Source organism: Zootermopsis nevadensis, unplaced genomic scaffold (assembly GCF_977971745.1).
Source record: "Zootermopsis nevadensis isolate Lab colony 2312 unplaced genomic scaffold, Znev_1.0 Znev_ptg000008l, whole genome shotgun sequence".
NCBI classification, from domain to species: Eukaryota; Metazoa; Arthropoda; class Insecta; order Blattodea; family Termopsidae; genus Zootermopsis; species Zootermopsis nevadensis.
In genome coordinates this window covers 2,941,176-2,957,803 of record NW_028259140.1, presented here as the reverse complement: position 1 = coordinate 2,957,803, position 16,628 = coordinate 2,941,176, and the positions used below count along the sequence as shown (strand labels likewise).

The 16,628-nt window shown below is 36.7% G+C and overlaps 1 protein-coding gene and 1 long non-coding RNA gene across 6 annotated transcripts in view; one reads left to right on the top strand and one right to left on the bottom strand.

Annotated features, from left to right (window-relative positions):
• Positions 1–16,628, top strand: part of LOC110838089 (neuroendocrine convertase 1) — a 156,321-nt gene that overhangs the window by 124,943 nt on the left and 14,750 nt on the right. For 2 of the 5 annotated variants that reach the window (XM_087344859.1, XM_087344855.1), the window contains exons 1-2: positions 8,573–8,703; positions 10,640–10,851. In XM_087344859.1, coding sequence (XP_087200985.1) covers positions 8,661–8,703; positions 10,640–10,851 — 255 coding nt within the window. In that variant the 5' untranslated portion in view covers positions 8,573–8,660. Of the gene's footprint in view, positions 1–7,514; positions 7,638–8,572; positions 8,704–10,639; positions 10,852–16,628 lie in introns of those variants that run through there. The other 3 variants (XM_087344856.1, XM_087344857.1, XM_087344858.1) reach the window with 2 other exon arrangements.
• LOC110838094 (uncharacterized) overlaps positions 1–16,628 on the bottom strand; it is a 34,273-nt gene that overhangs the window by 15,445 nt on the left and 2,200 nt on the right. The window contains exon 2 of the long non-coding RNA XR_015534093.1: positions 16,088–16,187. This is a non-coding gene — a long non-coding RNA (uncharacterized LOC110838094). The remainder of the gene's footprint in view (positions 1–16,087; positions 16,188–16,628) is intronic.

Genomic DNA, 16,628 nt, shown 5'->3' with positions numbered 1-16,628 from the left:
GTTTGACCTAAGCTATTTGCTTTTCTGTTCCACACGACACTCTCATAGTGATGTGATATATTTACCATGTCACAGGTTGTTAACAAAGTATGAAGTGATACCATCAAGCACATATTTACTACTGTTACTCTGATTTTAACTGGATTAAAAAAATCGATATAATGTTATTACATTAGGCTGTAACTCCCTAAATAACGCTGCTTGTTCCGACTGTGCCATATTTCATTATAATTCGATGCGAAGTTGTAAAATATCGGAGATATGACAGTTCAAGAATCTAACTTGTTTATTACGACGCAAAATGAGTATTAAGTAATCTTGAGAAATATCTTACATTTCAAGGGATATTTCACTTTCTTAGGATCTGGAGTGGAGGGCCTTGGTGAAACTTTTGGTTCCTTAAAAGTTTGGAAAGTTGCTGATCATCTATAGTACTGTTAGATTTTCAAATAGAACGTCACTCCATGGAGTTAGTTAGTCCATTGAGATAAATGCAATAATAATGTACTGAAAGAGACCATGAATGTTCCCACACTCATATTTTGCACTTCGTAATGCTTAACTAGACAATTTCGAAATTTAAGCGTGTTCTTATAAATCTTCGAAGAGTCTCAAATATCAGAGGCTATTGCAAACGATGTGCAAATTTGATAATAAATGTTCTGTTGGCCCATAAGTCAATATTTATGTTACTGTATACGTTAAAACTTTCAACAACAATTATTTTGAAGTAATTAAAAAATTCCAACTCGTCAAGATGTGCTTATGATTATCATTTTAAGTTCAGCTTATTATAACATTCGATACCAAATAATATATGTTATAAAGTGTCTTTAAATATTCTCCTAACAGGGATATAAATAAACAATTCGTGTACTCTACTAGCATTAATAAAAAATAATTTTTGCAATGTAAACGAAAAGAAATATGCATTATGGAACAAAGACCTTCTTTAAAGTTGATGGTGTGATCAATTAGTCAAAATATTCCCTGCGTTTTATGGAAGCCAAATGTTCATTTACGTGATCACAAAAGCCCAACAACAGTCACTATACCAAATCCGATTGAAATACTGCACAATAACTTAAATAGATGGGTCATACATTGCATTTACCTTTAAACCTTTAAAGCCTAGTTGTAAATATATGTATGACACGCTGTAACAATCATTAAATGCATATTTTGTGTTTATTCGTTTCGTATGTTTCACAGAATGAACAACGATTATTTCCTGAAACAGCGTTAATCATTTGATCCTTGTTACGGTGACACGTTGTGTTTTCTTTGCGGTACGGACTGGATTATTAAATATTATTTAAAATAAATTCGGATTCAAAGCGTTAAGTGCGCTTTGCGTTTCGAGTTGTATAATGTTTAAGCCTGCTTCTGCCTCCTATAAATCTTTGTTTCAACAGCAGACATGATATAAGAACTGTCCCATAACGCATACCACGCACGGGCTGCATGATACAGTAGCAGTTTCTACAAATTTCTCCACATCAAATATCCCTTTCCTCCACATCACAACACGTGAACAGCTTTGTGGCTGGCTGCGTGGCCGGAATTTGGAACAGGAAACCGCCTGGAGTAACTTGACATGTTTGGAAAACAAATATAAATGCTCATAGGACGCTCTTGCTTTCAATTTCTGTGGTCTCATCGTTGTGGAGTACTTCCGGTTCCGGACTAGCCTTCCTCTTCTAGATCTGGTTAACTGATACAGTTTTGGAAAACCAAGGACCCTCATTCTGAGTTGTCAGCAGCAATAAAATGTAAAGATAGAGACTGTCATTAGATAGTTTCTGGAATTAATTTTAATATTATTCTGACGCACACTTCACGAATTATATTTTAAAGCGCAAATTTTGTGTGAAACATTTGATTTACTACTCATCCCACCACATGAAGACTTTCTTATTCGAATGCCCTGACACTATTTTCTTAAAAATCTTTACGAAACTATTAATAGTTGAATAACAGAAAAAATAAAGTAACAGAATTTTCGAAAATCGAAAGAATCCGACCTAAAAAAAAACTTTTATTTCATAAAACACACGACGCATATCGGACAATTCTCTGTCCCAGGTCCGCGTACTGAGAGATCTGACACCGGTGGAAACCTACACACGTTATATTCAAAAAAAAAAGTTGGAATTCAACAATCGATTAAAAATTTAAAATTCCAGCAGCACTTTTAACGAGAACGTTAACTGTCTGTAGCTACAGAGCTATAGCCCAATTGTCCCGCCCCACGACTGTGTGGCAGCACCAGCAAGCACCATCGCAGTGCCTTCATTGTTTATGTGCCTTAACTCCATTGTTATGCAAAAATTAGGACTATTGTTGTTAAAAGCCTGTCCTATACATAGTCCTGAAATGAAATTCTCACTGAATTTCCTGTGTATATGTTAGGAACCCCTACCCGTCCCCCACGAAGGGTTTTATAGTTGCAAATGCACACGTACAAGGACTGAGCTTGCTTTACAAGCAGTTTGACTTATTTTGTCCGGAAATGAACAGCCATAAGTAAAGACGCGATTGTCTCTTACTATGCATATAGTCTTTAGAAACTCAGGATGGCGATTAGTTTTCTGTAATACGATACGTTTATGAACATGTAATAAACTGTTCCCAAATATGCACACAAGTGTACCTAATAATTGCTGAAATGTTTGGTTCATTAATAAATGATGTTCGTGAAATTGAAAGTAGAAATTTAAATCTGCCGATACTCCCGGTAATCCAATACTGTACTCAGTAGAGAACCTATGCAATATATGTTCAACTGTTACATCTAACGGAAAATACTTCAAAGGTATGGCATGCAAATCATCTATTTGATTCCGCATTTAGTCGATTTCATTCATTCGTCAATTGAAATTTATTGCAGAAACAAAAGACTGGCTTTGACCTTTTTTTCTGGCAATTATTTTCTGAAAGACTAGATACCACCTAAATTACTAGGGCGGTATTTTATTTACCACATGTGGTATAAAACACGTTCAGGAGTAATATACGAAGAAGTTACGAACTCAAGAACAGCATGACCACAAAGTTTTTAAATTATAAATGAATACCACATTCTGATGCCTGCTTAAGTGCAATTTCGTAAAACGAACACAGAGACAGATCACGTACTTCCGTAGGTACGTTTCGCCTCCAAAAATAGATCAACTAGTCGACTAATATCCCACGGAACAAATTCTTCAGAAGGTAGTCACCTCTTCTTTATGAAACTGCGTGGTTTATTGCTGTGTTCACATCAGTCCGCCATTTTCCTTTAACAACACCATCGCATACCACTCATTCATGATCCACTTTAATATTATCCTCCCATTTATATCTAGATTTTCGAAATAATCCATTTTCTTTTAATTTTCCTTCACATACCTCGCATGCATGTTACGCGTCTTAAAGTTAATTATGAAACAGGCTGTATCTAAATACGGAATTATAAAGTGCAATTTAATACATGTCATAGAAATTCTTTTTTATTTCTTTTAAAATTAGTCTACTTCTGACAACTTGAAGACTGTTGTTCTATTCATAATTTCCAAATTCTTAAAGCTTTACTGTGTGTGACTGTATGTCTCAATGTCCCATCTGATTCGTTAACACCAGTATCAAAATTAAATAAAATACTACATCTTAGACATACCCCTTCCACGGTTTATTTCAGAAAACCTGAATTCAGTTACTTAATTACTCGTAATGGATAAAAAAAAACAAAGGTGTAATTAAACTTTCGGACTCACTGATTTAAATCTTGTAGATATAAGTCTCAAAGACAGATAATGTGCTGTCATTTTATCTAGGCTAATATTTCAGACAAAGTCTACCAATTATATCTGACCTTCCATACGTTCATTCTTTCATTCATGAAGAACGCTATTAAGACGTACTTTACTTCTTAAGTGATTAGTACCGAATAATCAGACGCCATTACGTGTTCACTGTGAGAGAAAATAAAACACGTTCCTGGGCTCTTTATCACTTTCAGTAATTTCTAAAATATTTCCGTCTAAGCCTAATTACATAAAACGTCCACATTCTTTCATCTCCACGTGCACTAGTCTACTTTAGGAATTTTGAGTTTTATTTTTCGGGAAACTTCCTGAATCCACTTTCGCCTCACTTGTAACAACAGCACGTGCATCCTACCTACAAACACAAACGTATGTAACGAGTTAAGTTTCTGTGTGTGAGCTGTGTACTGCATTACCGTAAGCTTTGTGGCGTGTGACATTCGTTGGGAGCTAAGTTGTGTGAAAACTGAAGTGATGTTTGCTTTACTCTTAAACACAACCTGCAAACTACTACATCAAGAAAACAAAAACAAAAGGTAGAAAAAGTACAAAGCTTCTGTTTTAATTAAACTCTGAAGACAGTACAACAAAGGGGAAAATAAAGCCAGATAAAGTAATTCCTAACATGGACATTCACAGTGTTCGCTTTGCTTTCCATTTTGCTGAACATTCTTTATTTATATCTGAAACCGTATTATAAAAATCTTGGACCTCTCACGATGGCATACTTAAAAATTGTGAGTGACAACGTAGGAAATCTGTTTTCCGTTCGGGCTTTAATACAAGTCCAGCAGAACATTATTTTAGACGGGATACGATCCCTGGACAATAGCAGACTGTCCTTCTAAAATAGTTTAAATTTTATATTGTGTAACACTGGTTAGACCGCTGGCCTTGTAATCCTGGGGTCTCGGGTTCGATTCCCGGCGGTGCCCGAATTTATAACTTGTGTTGGGCAAGGCTGTGGTCTAGGCAACACGGAGTTTTCCTCCGGGGGCTTCCCCGGTTTCTCCGTGGCATCCCAACAATTACTCCATTCACACACAGAAGAAGGCAATGGCAAACCACTTCTGGATCATCTGCCAAGAACGTATATGAACAGGTCCCAGTCCGAGAAAAGGATGGAAGGATCCTGTTCATATGGACCTGTCGTCAGACAGAACACTAATAATAATAATAATAATAATAACACTGGTGGTCAGATATTGTAATTTGTTAATGTTAAGAACGTGCACAAATTAGGTTTTAAAACCTAATGCGAAAGAATTCAATACGATGGATTTAAAAAGATTTATCATATGATTTAAATTCATTCTACTTTGATGGAAAAGTTGATTAGTACAATGTTTCATAACATAGAAAGAAATAGAGATATTTTATATTATATCGCCGAGAAAACTTTGATACTAAATGGGAAATTGTTTCACCGTAACTCCGACATATTAGCCGCAACCAATACTATACGAATTTTTAATTTAACGGTTCGTATATTTGCTAAAGAGACTTTGTAAAAAAAAAAAACTTTGGCATACAGAAACAGACAGTTTTACATTGCGTTCTACTTGTGACATTCTATTGGTTTTTATTTTTTTTATTTTTCATATTATGTTTCGCCAGACAAACACAGACATTTCTCATGGAACCTGGTATAATAATTATGTGGAAATATAGAAAAATTCTTTGTGGTAAAATATTATGACTCTCGTCTTATTCTCGAATCGATAAACGATCAAAAATACCTTTAAATGAAATATAAAAATCTTCAAAATTTGCATTGCATTAGGTTACACTTAGTTTAGTCAGATTAAAATGAAGTGTTTCGTGGTTCCATAGTACTACATGAAATATTTGGTAGTACTATAGGAGCTATAATGACAATATTAATCCCCATGCAAGCGAGGATATAGCATAACGTAAAATCTAACGTTCCCCTGGTCAACAGAACGTATTGCCAGGACGATACATCGGAGTAGCCTCACACATAAACGACGTTGGCAAAACGGCCTGTTTATTTCCAGGGACTGTAGGACAGGGGATTTTGTTACTGACCTAATTACAAATGGGTACTACCCATACCCGAAATTTCCAACTAAATCTACGTAAACTCTATCGCAACAACGAAGTGTCCCGATCAGCTTCAAGTTATAAACACTGCCACAAACTTAACAGACCACAATATGTCTCGAAGCGATAAATCACTGGTTAGTTCTGATTAAGAAAGTAGTAAGCCCAATTAATTTATAGAATCCTCAACTGTAGTCTATGTGAACGGTGCTCAAATTACGTCTTATGAAAAATCTGTAAAAAGTACTGGCTATTTATCCCAGTTTTCTTCAAACAAGAAATATTAAATTAATTAAATTTATTACAAAAATAGATAGTTACTGTTAACAAACCAAAACGTATGGAACGTGTGAAAGAATGTAACTTCGCAAATCGTTTCTGTTAAGTTTACCGCTGTAGCGCCGTCAATGATCGCTTTATGCATTAAACTATTTTCAGTTAACGATGCAGTGGCAGACACAGATCGTGTTAGCCACTACACACCAGTTCAGAGACAGAGAATCTAAAATTTAGCATTTCTTTTTAACGGCAAGCCATTTATCCTTTCCATCACACTATCTTTTCATCTGTTCATCGAATGTCCAACACTTCGTCCTGAAGAAGATCTGCCTTGAAATAACTTAATCACTCTGTATGTCTCTCAACAAAAATTGATAGGGAAGAAGTTCATAGTCACTGAACTGCTAACAAAAATTATCCGACCACTTTTCAAAGTCGAAGGTTCATGAGTTCCTGCGACCGATTCAAGAAATCCAGTACGCATACTACTGTCCTATTTCTTTGAGAAATGGATACCAACGTTATGGAGAAACACAATGCCTCCATCTTTGGGGTAGAAGCCATGTCTTGTAGATGTGTACCAATATTTTCGAGGAATACATTGCCTTGATCTCCGCATTCACCCTGCAAATGAAGTTAATATGTTCCTCCAGAAAGATGTTTTCCGCCTACAAGTCAACAGGACGTTATAACCCAGAACACCGAGAAAGACATTGCTCAAAAATTTAAATAATGGAGCTCAAAAATTTAAAGCCAGCTTACCGATCACAAACTCGTCAGACTTGCAGCAGTGTTTCAAGCTTGTCCGTTTCAGGACGCCACATTATAGGAAATACTTCTTCTTCTTCTTGATGTAGTTTGAACGATTGCTGCTAAGAGGCGCCACTTCTCACTTTAACAGCCTGTCGATAATGCAGATACCTGCAATTATTTTAAAGGAACAGCCCCCCCCCCCCCCCCCCCCCCTACTCACACTGAATAAACTCTCATATGCAATGAGGTTGGTTTGTGACAACATCTATTTCTGCGTCTTCTGAATAAAAAATGTTTCTATTTGTGTTATACCTCAAATTTAACATTTTCACTGGAATTGAATTCAGCCCGCAGAATCGAATCATATTTCATCAAGTCTCATTTTAATATTATTCTCCTATTTGAGCCTATATCTTCCAAGTGTCCTTCCACCCATGCCTGTTGCATACCCAGTAATTTTAACCTTGCATAATAATATCACTTGGTGACGATTAAATATCGTTAACCTCCTAATTACACAGCTGCCGGATTGTGCCTGTCTCTTAAGCAGGAGATATTACTTTAGTTCGGTTTTATTTTGTTCAGTACAATTTGCCTCAGTTTAATTCTGTAGTCAGTTGAGTTCAGCATAGTTCCATTTAGTTCGATTCAGTTAAAAATTAGATCAGTTTGGATCCGTCGAATTTACGTACTTCAGCTGTTCAGTTCCCTACAATTCAGAGTACTACAGTATAGGTTAGTGTAGTTTAGTTTAGTTAAGTACAGTTCGCCTTAAGATAGGAAAGGTTTGGTTGGGTTGGGCTGAGTTAGGTTTCAACGTTCAGTTTATGTTGTGTTTTATAACTCGTGTTCCGTTATGTTCTGTCATGTTATGTAAGGTTATGTTTGGATCCGTTAGTTTAGAACAGTGGTATCCAACCTGGGGTACGAGAAGACATCTTAGGGGGTGCGTGAAATTTAAAATATATATATTATTTTATGATAAACACTGAATAATCAGTAATGTAATTTATTGAATTTATTTTAGATGTAGATTATATACTATGTATAACTTGAATTATACACCAACAACTTTGGGGGTACAAAGTTGAAGAGAAATTATATCTGGGGGTACGCGAACAAAAAAGGTTGAATGCCACTGGTTTAGATTACGCCAGTATATTGCAATGAGGGTCATTTTAAGTTCGGTTAGGTTGGTTTATGTAACATTATTTTAGTCTGTATTATATCCGGTTAAATTGCTAGAATTTTTGGTTGAACTATAAATTATTTTTAAATTCTTGGTCCAATGTTTTAGTGTCCCGACGAATGTCGTCCCGAAACTCATTTTTCATTAATTCGAAACGTCGTTTTTGACTTCAGGATTATTGTCGTCGCGACGCTGGCTTCGCGATGTCGCGACGTATAACATCGGTACCTGTGTGCGTTTTATTACACTTTATGTATCTCGGTTCACACCTCCGTAAACCCATTTATTAAAGATCCAGTTTAATAATATCAACATCCATTTACGCTTAAGTTAAGAAACTTTTTTTATTCTGAAATTCTTTAAAGCAGTTACATATATGCGCAACGAGCCACGAGTAAGATAAATATTATTTCCCGTTTCGACGTGGAGCTAGTGGCATGGAATTACGCCGGTCTGTTATGCAGCACGGGACTCCCGTTTGCTTATCATATCGCGGAGATGAGTGTCTGTCTCCAGATACATCGGCACTTGATTCTGAGACATCGCGCTGTTCACACTACCTGTCCTGAATGTCAGGACGCTTCAAGCAATACGGCGTACTTACACACACAGGTTTGTTACTGAGAACACTATTTCTTTTCGAGATTTAATACTTTTACGACGGTTAATGCATGATCGTATTATTTTGGTTTGATATCACGTGTTCCTGCAGCGCGTTGGTTTCCCGGCGTCTCTTGCAATATCGTCCGAACGCTTAGCAAATCTTTCGTAGCTTTCCCGATTGTCTTAACGACGCTTGGCATAATTTTTCTAACATCACGACCGATGTTATTCCAAGCTTCCCATGTGCCCAACATTGCATCTTTCGTAGGACACCCGGCTTTGTTTTTGAAACTTTACGTAATGTAGAGTTACGTTAGATCTATTAATATTGCCTTATGATTGAAGCAGACATTACGTATATAATTTGGGGAAAACTTCTACCAGACAACACGGCGCTACAACCCAGAAGACAGCTATCTTCATCGAAATTTTCTTGATATCATCAATTTTTATCAGTTATGTATGTTGTTCAAATTCACAGACAGAAGACGGAAAACAATTAACTTAACGCGTTTCTACAGGAAAACATTTCGATACGCATATTAAAACTCATATTCTTCCGGACTAATACAATTTTTTCCGGAATATTACCAACTTGTATCGACGTTTAACCTGTAAGATAATATCACTAACTAAGAATTACGCATTTCGGGGTACTATCGTTTTCCTTAGAAACCCCTCAATTACTATTTAATCGATACTCTTCAAAAGTCGATAGTTACTTATCTATCGTATTTCTCGGTCACATATTACATGATAAAAATGTGAGACTTCTGAGTATCAATTTCCGACTACCAGATTATATATATAGTAAGATTACTCCCAAGTCTAACAACAGTATAGTCGAAGCGTGGCAGTTGTGTCTCGGCCAGCAATTGATTTAGACGTTAAGTACTTAAAAGTGTCGTCCTGACAGTGTTTCGCAGGCAATAAAATATCACCTGCACAAGCAGTGACTAATTCCGAGCGATCAGTAAAGCACATGCCACACGTAGCTAGTGACGCACCATCCAACAGCATCCAATCACAAAATACATCCCACTTTACGTAATTATATCTCTCTCTGTCTCTCTGCCTGTACGTACTTTTCTGCTACTTTTATTCATTTTCAAATGAATTAAGCTCATACCAATCCAAATCGAATATAACTGAACAGCCCCGATCTCTTCATTTTGTATTCTTATCCTACAAAAGGGCTTTAGTTGTCATGGAGTAGTAGTTAGTATCCTATTGTATGAATTGCTATTTAATATGTCTTTTAAACTCAGCTTTCTATTGTTTATTAAGGCTTAGTTTTGTATTCGATGTGATGGAAATTAGATCTGTCATATAATAACACGCGAGTTTCAATTCAATGTAAAAATATATTAACTTTTATATCTTAAAAAATTGAAACTGCTCTTCAAATCTATGCAATAATTTAATTTTAAATAAGGTCGCGAGTTCGAATTTGCATGGGCCTATGTATTTTATGATTTTTTAAAAATTTTAAAAAAATAACAAAACAAATATCACTTTCAAAAATTTGAAGAGTCTGCCTACAAAAAACCACGTACCGAATTTAACAGAAGCATCCAGCACAAAGTAAGCTCTCTCTCTCTCTCTCTCTCTCTCTCTGTTTTATTTTTCACACTATCGGTGTAGGATCGCGGAATCGTAAATCTTAATTAACTCTTTTTGGTATTAAATCTGCGTCACGCTCTACAGCTACAAAATAAATTCCCCCCCACCACCACTGCCACCCCTCACCCCCACCCCACCGCCACCTTTGATCTTTATTTTACAAGTCCCTTCGTATCACACTTTTACCCACTTTTCTCCCCCCCCCTCTTTATGCCTTCTCTGGTACCCCTTCCACAGTTGGCAACGTCTCCAATCCAAGAACTGCTCCCAAGGAAAGGGGCTTAATTGTTTTCGCTGTGATTTTATTTGGCCTGGACCACAGCCAGCGCCCTGCTCAACTCAGAGATGGAGGCGCGTGTACTCAAGACGGGGACCCTCGTGGTGTTGCTGCTGGTCGGGTGTTGGGCCCTCGACGGACATCACGGCCATGAGACAACCCCGCATTACAGCAATGAGTGGTTGGTGCGCCTGGAGGGAGGCCCAGATGTAGCGGAACTTTTAGCGCTGGAATTGGGATACGTCTTCCTGGGGTCGGTGAGTCATCCCGATCAAGAAATTATGTTTAATTTTAATTACCTAAGAGATTTACAGCTTCGCAAACCTTCATACGGACACTGATTTCGATTTTTTCACGCCAACCGTATAAAATGTTAACTGAACTACCCACTCACTACTTAAGTCACTTGTGAGAGTCTATGTAATATTTCATTTTTAAAACAGTAAGACATGCGAAATAGATTATTTAATAGTAGGATCTGATACGTATAAGTTCGCTTAACTGTCTGAAACCTATTGGTAAATGTATGTACCACATACATTAATAATCATTACCCTTGCATTTTGACCATAGAGTTATTTTAAGAGTATAATAGGATTCTCAGAATAAAACAGCGATTATTTATCTAAACAAAATCATCCCCCATTTAAACAGAGTAAATCCAATAACCAGTTTATCTCCGTAATGTAAACGCTGTGTCTTCTTAGATACTACACCTACGTCACAAAATTGACAAGATAACAATAAGATACAGGTTTCAAATTTTTTGTACAGACTTTTAAAACATTAATTTAGCCTGTAAGGGTCTCGTGTAGACAAGCAATACGATCAGTTTTCCAATAAATATGAACGTAGTAGGTGGTTATCTATACAAAAACGTAAAGAAAAATCACACTTTCATGTTACGGCTTCTAATTTCGTTTTGTTGAAATTCATGGCTTTCGTTATTACATGAAATCGCTGATATAGCAGCATTGAAATGAAATATAATTTTATCAGTCCACATTTATGTGAACAACATATTATTAATTCTAAAGTTCCACAATAATAATAACTCAAAACACTCACGTCAGAACCATAGACCATTTAATAACAGTCAAATAAAACTTCAGGGTGTCAGCACATTTCAAGGAAAACGAAAAAATGATGTCACAAACGCATGACGTAATTTAATGTTCATTTAATTCAACGGTTGTCCGTAAATGTCGGCTTTTTTGTTTGTTTTCTGTTTTAATATAAAGCGTACCCAGAGAAAACCAAGTATTGTGCATGTTTTTGCCCAATCATCAGGCTGTGGGACAAAATCAGTTAATATAAATCATTCGAAATTGTGATATTTGAAGTATTGGGAGCCATTTTAACAAATCAAAATTGCATATTTGACAAAGTTAATATGAGAATAAATTCGAGAATGTTTGCTACTGTATAGTTCAGAAACGTTTGCTTTTCCATCTACTACATAAAACCTTAAAAATAAAAAATAAATAAATTATAAATGTACCTGTTGGTCTGTGTGTGTGTGTAAAACTTGGTCATTAACTTTAAGTTAACATAAAGTGAAGGTGTTTGAGAATGGGATACTGAGTAGAATTATTTTGACCCAAGAGATATGAATTGGCAGGAGAGTAGAGAAAAATTCATAGTGAGCTTCATACTTTGTATTCTACACTAAATATTATTACGATACTCACATCAAAGACGATGCGATTGGCGGGGAATGTAGCACATATGAGGAGATGAGAAATATACAAAAATGTTTTGTTGAAAAACCTGAAAAGAAAACCCACGCGTACATCGGAGTAAAATATTAAAATTTATCTTATGGAAATAGAGCATGGAAGTGGACTGGATTAATCTGGCAATGAATGGAAATCGCAGGCGAATTCACGTCAACACGGAAATGAAACTTCAAGTTTAAAAAAAAAATCTCGGGATGTAACAAACTTCGATCTGTACAAAAACAAGAATTTTATCGGGTTTCATCTTGTGCATACCATTTCATTATTCGTCTGGAATATCTACGCCCATGAATGTAGCAATTACATTAACCCGAAGTCTCAATTTAAGTTTAATCTTTTAAATATTAAATTGTACTATATTCTGCGAGAAAAAGTCCAGCTTCTAAGATGCTATATTTAAGTCACATTGTCAAAATGTCACGTAGGAACGACCACACCCCACGAGACACTTATCAAATACGTATTGATTATTACGAGGCAAAACATAAAGAATTTCTTTCAGTTCAGTGCGTCGTTAGTTGGAAACCAGCTGCAGCCATAGTTTCAATTGTGTCAACAGCCTTGCAGCTCATTACTTCCAGAATCCCTTGGCAAACAAAGGGAATGTATGAAGTGTTCTCTTTGCCGTCTGTCAAAGCGGAGGACGTGACATTTCCTGTTTCGTATGTTGCCCCAAAGAATTGGGGGTATGGGGGGGAGGTCATGAGATGTGACGTTGGTCGAATTCCTTGGATCTCACTCCGGGCACGACGGCAATGCTCACACACGGAGGTGTTAACCACGCCCCACTTTCATCGCTCAATCTGTTACTGAATTCGATTTCCGAATCACCCATAAAACTCTTGAAGTTTAATAAATAATACCATAAATTGTTTCAAGATAATAATTACAAAGAGGACTTCGTATAAACCGTAAAATATATAAGATGTCATGAATGATGTAAATATGAGAGAGAGAGAGAGAGAGAGAGAAGAGAGAAAGTGGGGGGGAGTAGCGATAGGCACTACTGTTATAAATGGGGGAGGGGTATAAAGTTTGTTGTGGGCTACGAAGGTTCCCAGGCAGTGCCCGCTCGTCCTTCTGGTATGAATAAGTTTAGTGAGGACAAGGGATTTAGGAGACAGGATGGGGTAAGAAATAGGGAAGGGGGGAGTTGATTCGGGTCTTTGCGTTAATTTTGAATTTTGATATTGGCCTTGGGGGTGGCGTTTGGAATAATTTACGTTAATTTTTTTGGGGGGGGCTACTATAGAGCGGAATTTTGATATTACTCTGAGAGGACTGCATGGGAGGCATGCAGAAATAACATTTAATAATTCAGTCCGTACCGCAAAGAAAACGGCTCTCTTCACCATTACAAACATTAACTTCTTAACGCTGTTTAAGGAAATAATCACAGTTTGCTCTTACAATCTTACGAAACGCAAAAATACAAAATGAAGCTTTGTTGAATGTTAAAGCAAGTGGGACACTGGGTTTAAAGGTATTTATTAACAAACTAATTTCCCGTTGTTTCAACGGATATTTTACACCAGTGTAAATAAAAATCCATAGTTCACTGCTGAGAATGCGTGTTGAATGGCTGTCAGCATTCAGGATAAATTCGCTTTTCAAACCCGTTTGGTAATCTGGAATCCGTTAAAATGTATAAAGCTGATTAAGCATAATAAATGCGGAAACATTGTATTTCATCCCATCTGAATTCTCGTGGAAACTTTACATTTGTTTGTTCTATGTCGAATTATATTATATTTTTGTTGTAATTTTTTTTCCAATTACTGTGTGCGCAAACAGGGTTTGGTAATAAAAGGAACAATCACAACCAACATGTAATTTATACCAACAGTTGTCCAAAAGTAACTCTTTTACACACTGCGCCATGTGACACCAATATATAAAGAGAATATCATCAAACAAAGCTAGTTGTTCAGGTATTAAATTCCACCAAATTTTGCGGATATTATGCCAATAGGTGGCAATCAAACCGAATTAAACAGAGCCGGAAATATTAGTACCAGTGATTGTTTTTTATCCTCCATACTACGAATGATGCAACCTAACGTGACTTCATTTTTGGTCTGTGTCATTTTAAAAAGACATAAAAAATACCAGCGCAAAAATGTTTTTTCCCAACTGCAGTATACCACTGAACATTATTAAATCATCACCCCTCAAATTATCGGAGCACCCCACGTGTTGTCAGGGCGAAGGGACACGTCAACAGATAAACGAGTTTAATTTAATTAAACCCGAATGAAACAGACGGACAGCTTCACCGTGGCCTCCTGGTGCCACCTGCTGGGTCAGTCAGTCACCCCCCCCCCCCCCCCCGCCCCTCAACAACGTAAATCTTCCCTTGGGATAAGCCCCACTGTCCCTCTATAAATAATTTGTTTTGAATGCCGGCTTCAACAGCCCTCCTGCACAGACCGGTCGCTTCGAAATATCAGAATTATGTAGTAGTTTCATTGTAATAATATTACATTAATGCGAATAAATATTCAATGAATATTATTAAAATCAACGCTGGGCGGAACATGAAGTACGGATGGGACAGATGATAAATTGTACAACACTAAACAGCAAAACCTGAAAGGAATAGGCTATTTATGAGACACAGGCGGGTTTTGGTGGATAATATTAAAATGGATCTTCAATAAACCACCTTCTGTGCCGTCCCGTTGCATAAACCAAACCGGAACGAGTCGAACCAAAATCTTCGCTATGGAGTGCACTCGCCTATTAAAGTAACACGAACAATATTCCTACAAGTTCATTTAGTCCCTCAAGAAAAGTCGATTAAATTGCTTGAAACTTAAGTTTTATATATATTAATTCTCATAATAAAATTATGATATGTCAAGTTTTTTGTGCAGATATGTCAGAAAAACGCAAAAGACTCTACACAAAGTTTTAGTGTACGTATGTAAAAATTTATCAAATAACTACAAATGTATCAGAAGACTCAAAATGTGTGAGTAATAGTTCAGTAAGGCTATTTGGTCTATGATTGCCATAAATAAATGAGTCAAATTTAAAACTTGTTATTACACATTCTGAATGCGGTAATGAATCACATAAAACAATATCTGGACCATTATTACAGCCCTCTAAAGCCTGTACGGATTAGCAGTTCTCTCACGAACCACCGATTGCATCTCTGTTCATTCAGTGCATTATATAAATTAAATGCCGTCGTTTTTCTAAAAGTCAGTGGTAACCAGAAACTCCCGGTTACGGGTTTCGACAAGGCCCTTTCTACTACCGTATTAGTATTACATATAAATGGATGCGTTAATATAGCTAACACATCGTACTTGGCGCTAATATGCAGTACAGTCATTATGGACTATAAAAGGGGAATCATTCATATTAAGTTACCATAACGAATCCCTTTGGAACTGGGTTAAATAAGCTATTTACCGTATTTAATTTGTCCGATGCACAGCACGATGTATAATTACCACTGTGCTCGTCTGGTAAGACTACAGCACGTTCAGTTCAGTACAGACTTAAGTGTGTATTATTCATAAATGTTAAGCTGAATTAACAGGAGTCAGAAAACTCACTCGTCTGCTCGTCCATGACGAGTGAAAAAAAATTATGAAAGCTTTTGTGAAGGCCACGGACATGTACGAGTACAATTCGTGGGTTTTTCTATTTCGTCACTGTTTGAAGAATTCGTTTCTCTCTTTCATTTCAAATGCCTGGACACGTGTAAGATGCTAAAAATTTGCTGATAATTGTGACCTACCTCAATCAGCCAGCCGTTGGTCAACATTTACCCTTGTAGTGGAATTCATAGGTTCGTAGTTTTTGTCTGATAAATGAACTGACACAAAATTTCTTGAACCCTGAAAAGTAACGATGTAAATTTAAATCGAATACGATTTATATTTAAATAACATTGTCCTTACTTTACACAACAAAAATTTTTAATGTTGAGGTTTTAAATGAACACCCTGTATTTCACGCTATGAAGTTCGAAAGGACGGTCGTCTTGATGAGTACGCTGGCACGTAGTTACCGTCTCAAATGTTCTGAACATCGCCACCCTGCAGCTATTGTAATGTCTCAGACGTACCTGCAAATGACGCCACCGTTGCTAAAGCGAACTTCGAAACTCAAAGATATTAAATCCAAGAACCAGAGAACGGTTTCAGTTCCTGGAGTTCGTGCAAAAAGAAATGACAGTCTGTGGCCTTTTTTTATAACAAGATAACATGCGATTAGACGTTGACCACTGGAGAGGACGGGATCGTGCCTTAATCGAAGACAAGCCGGCACATTTAACA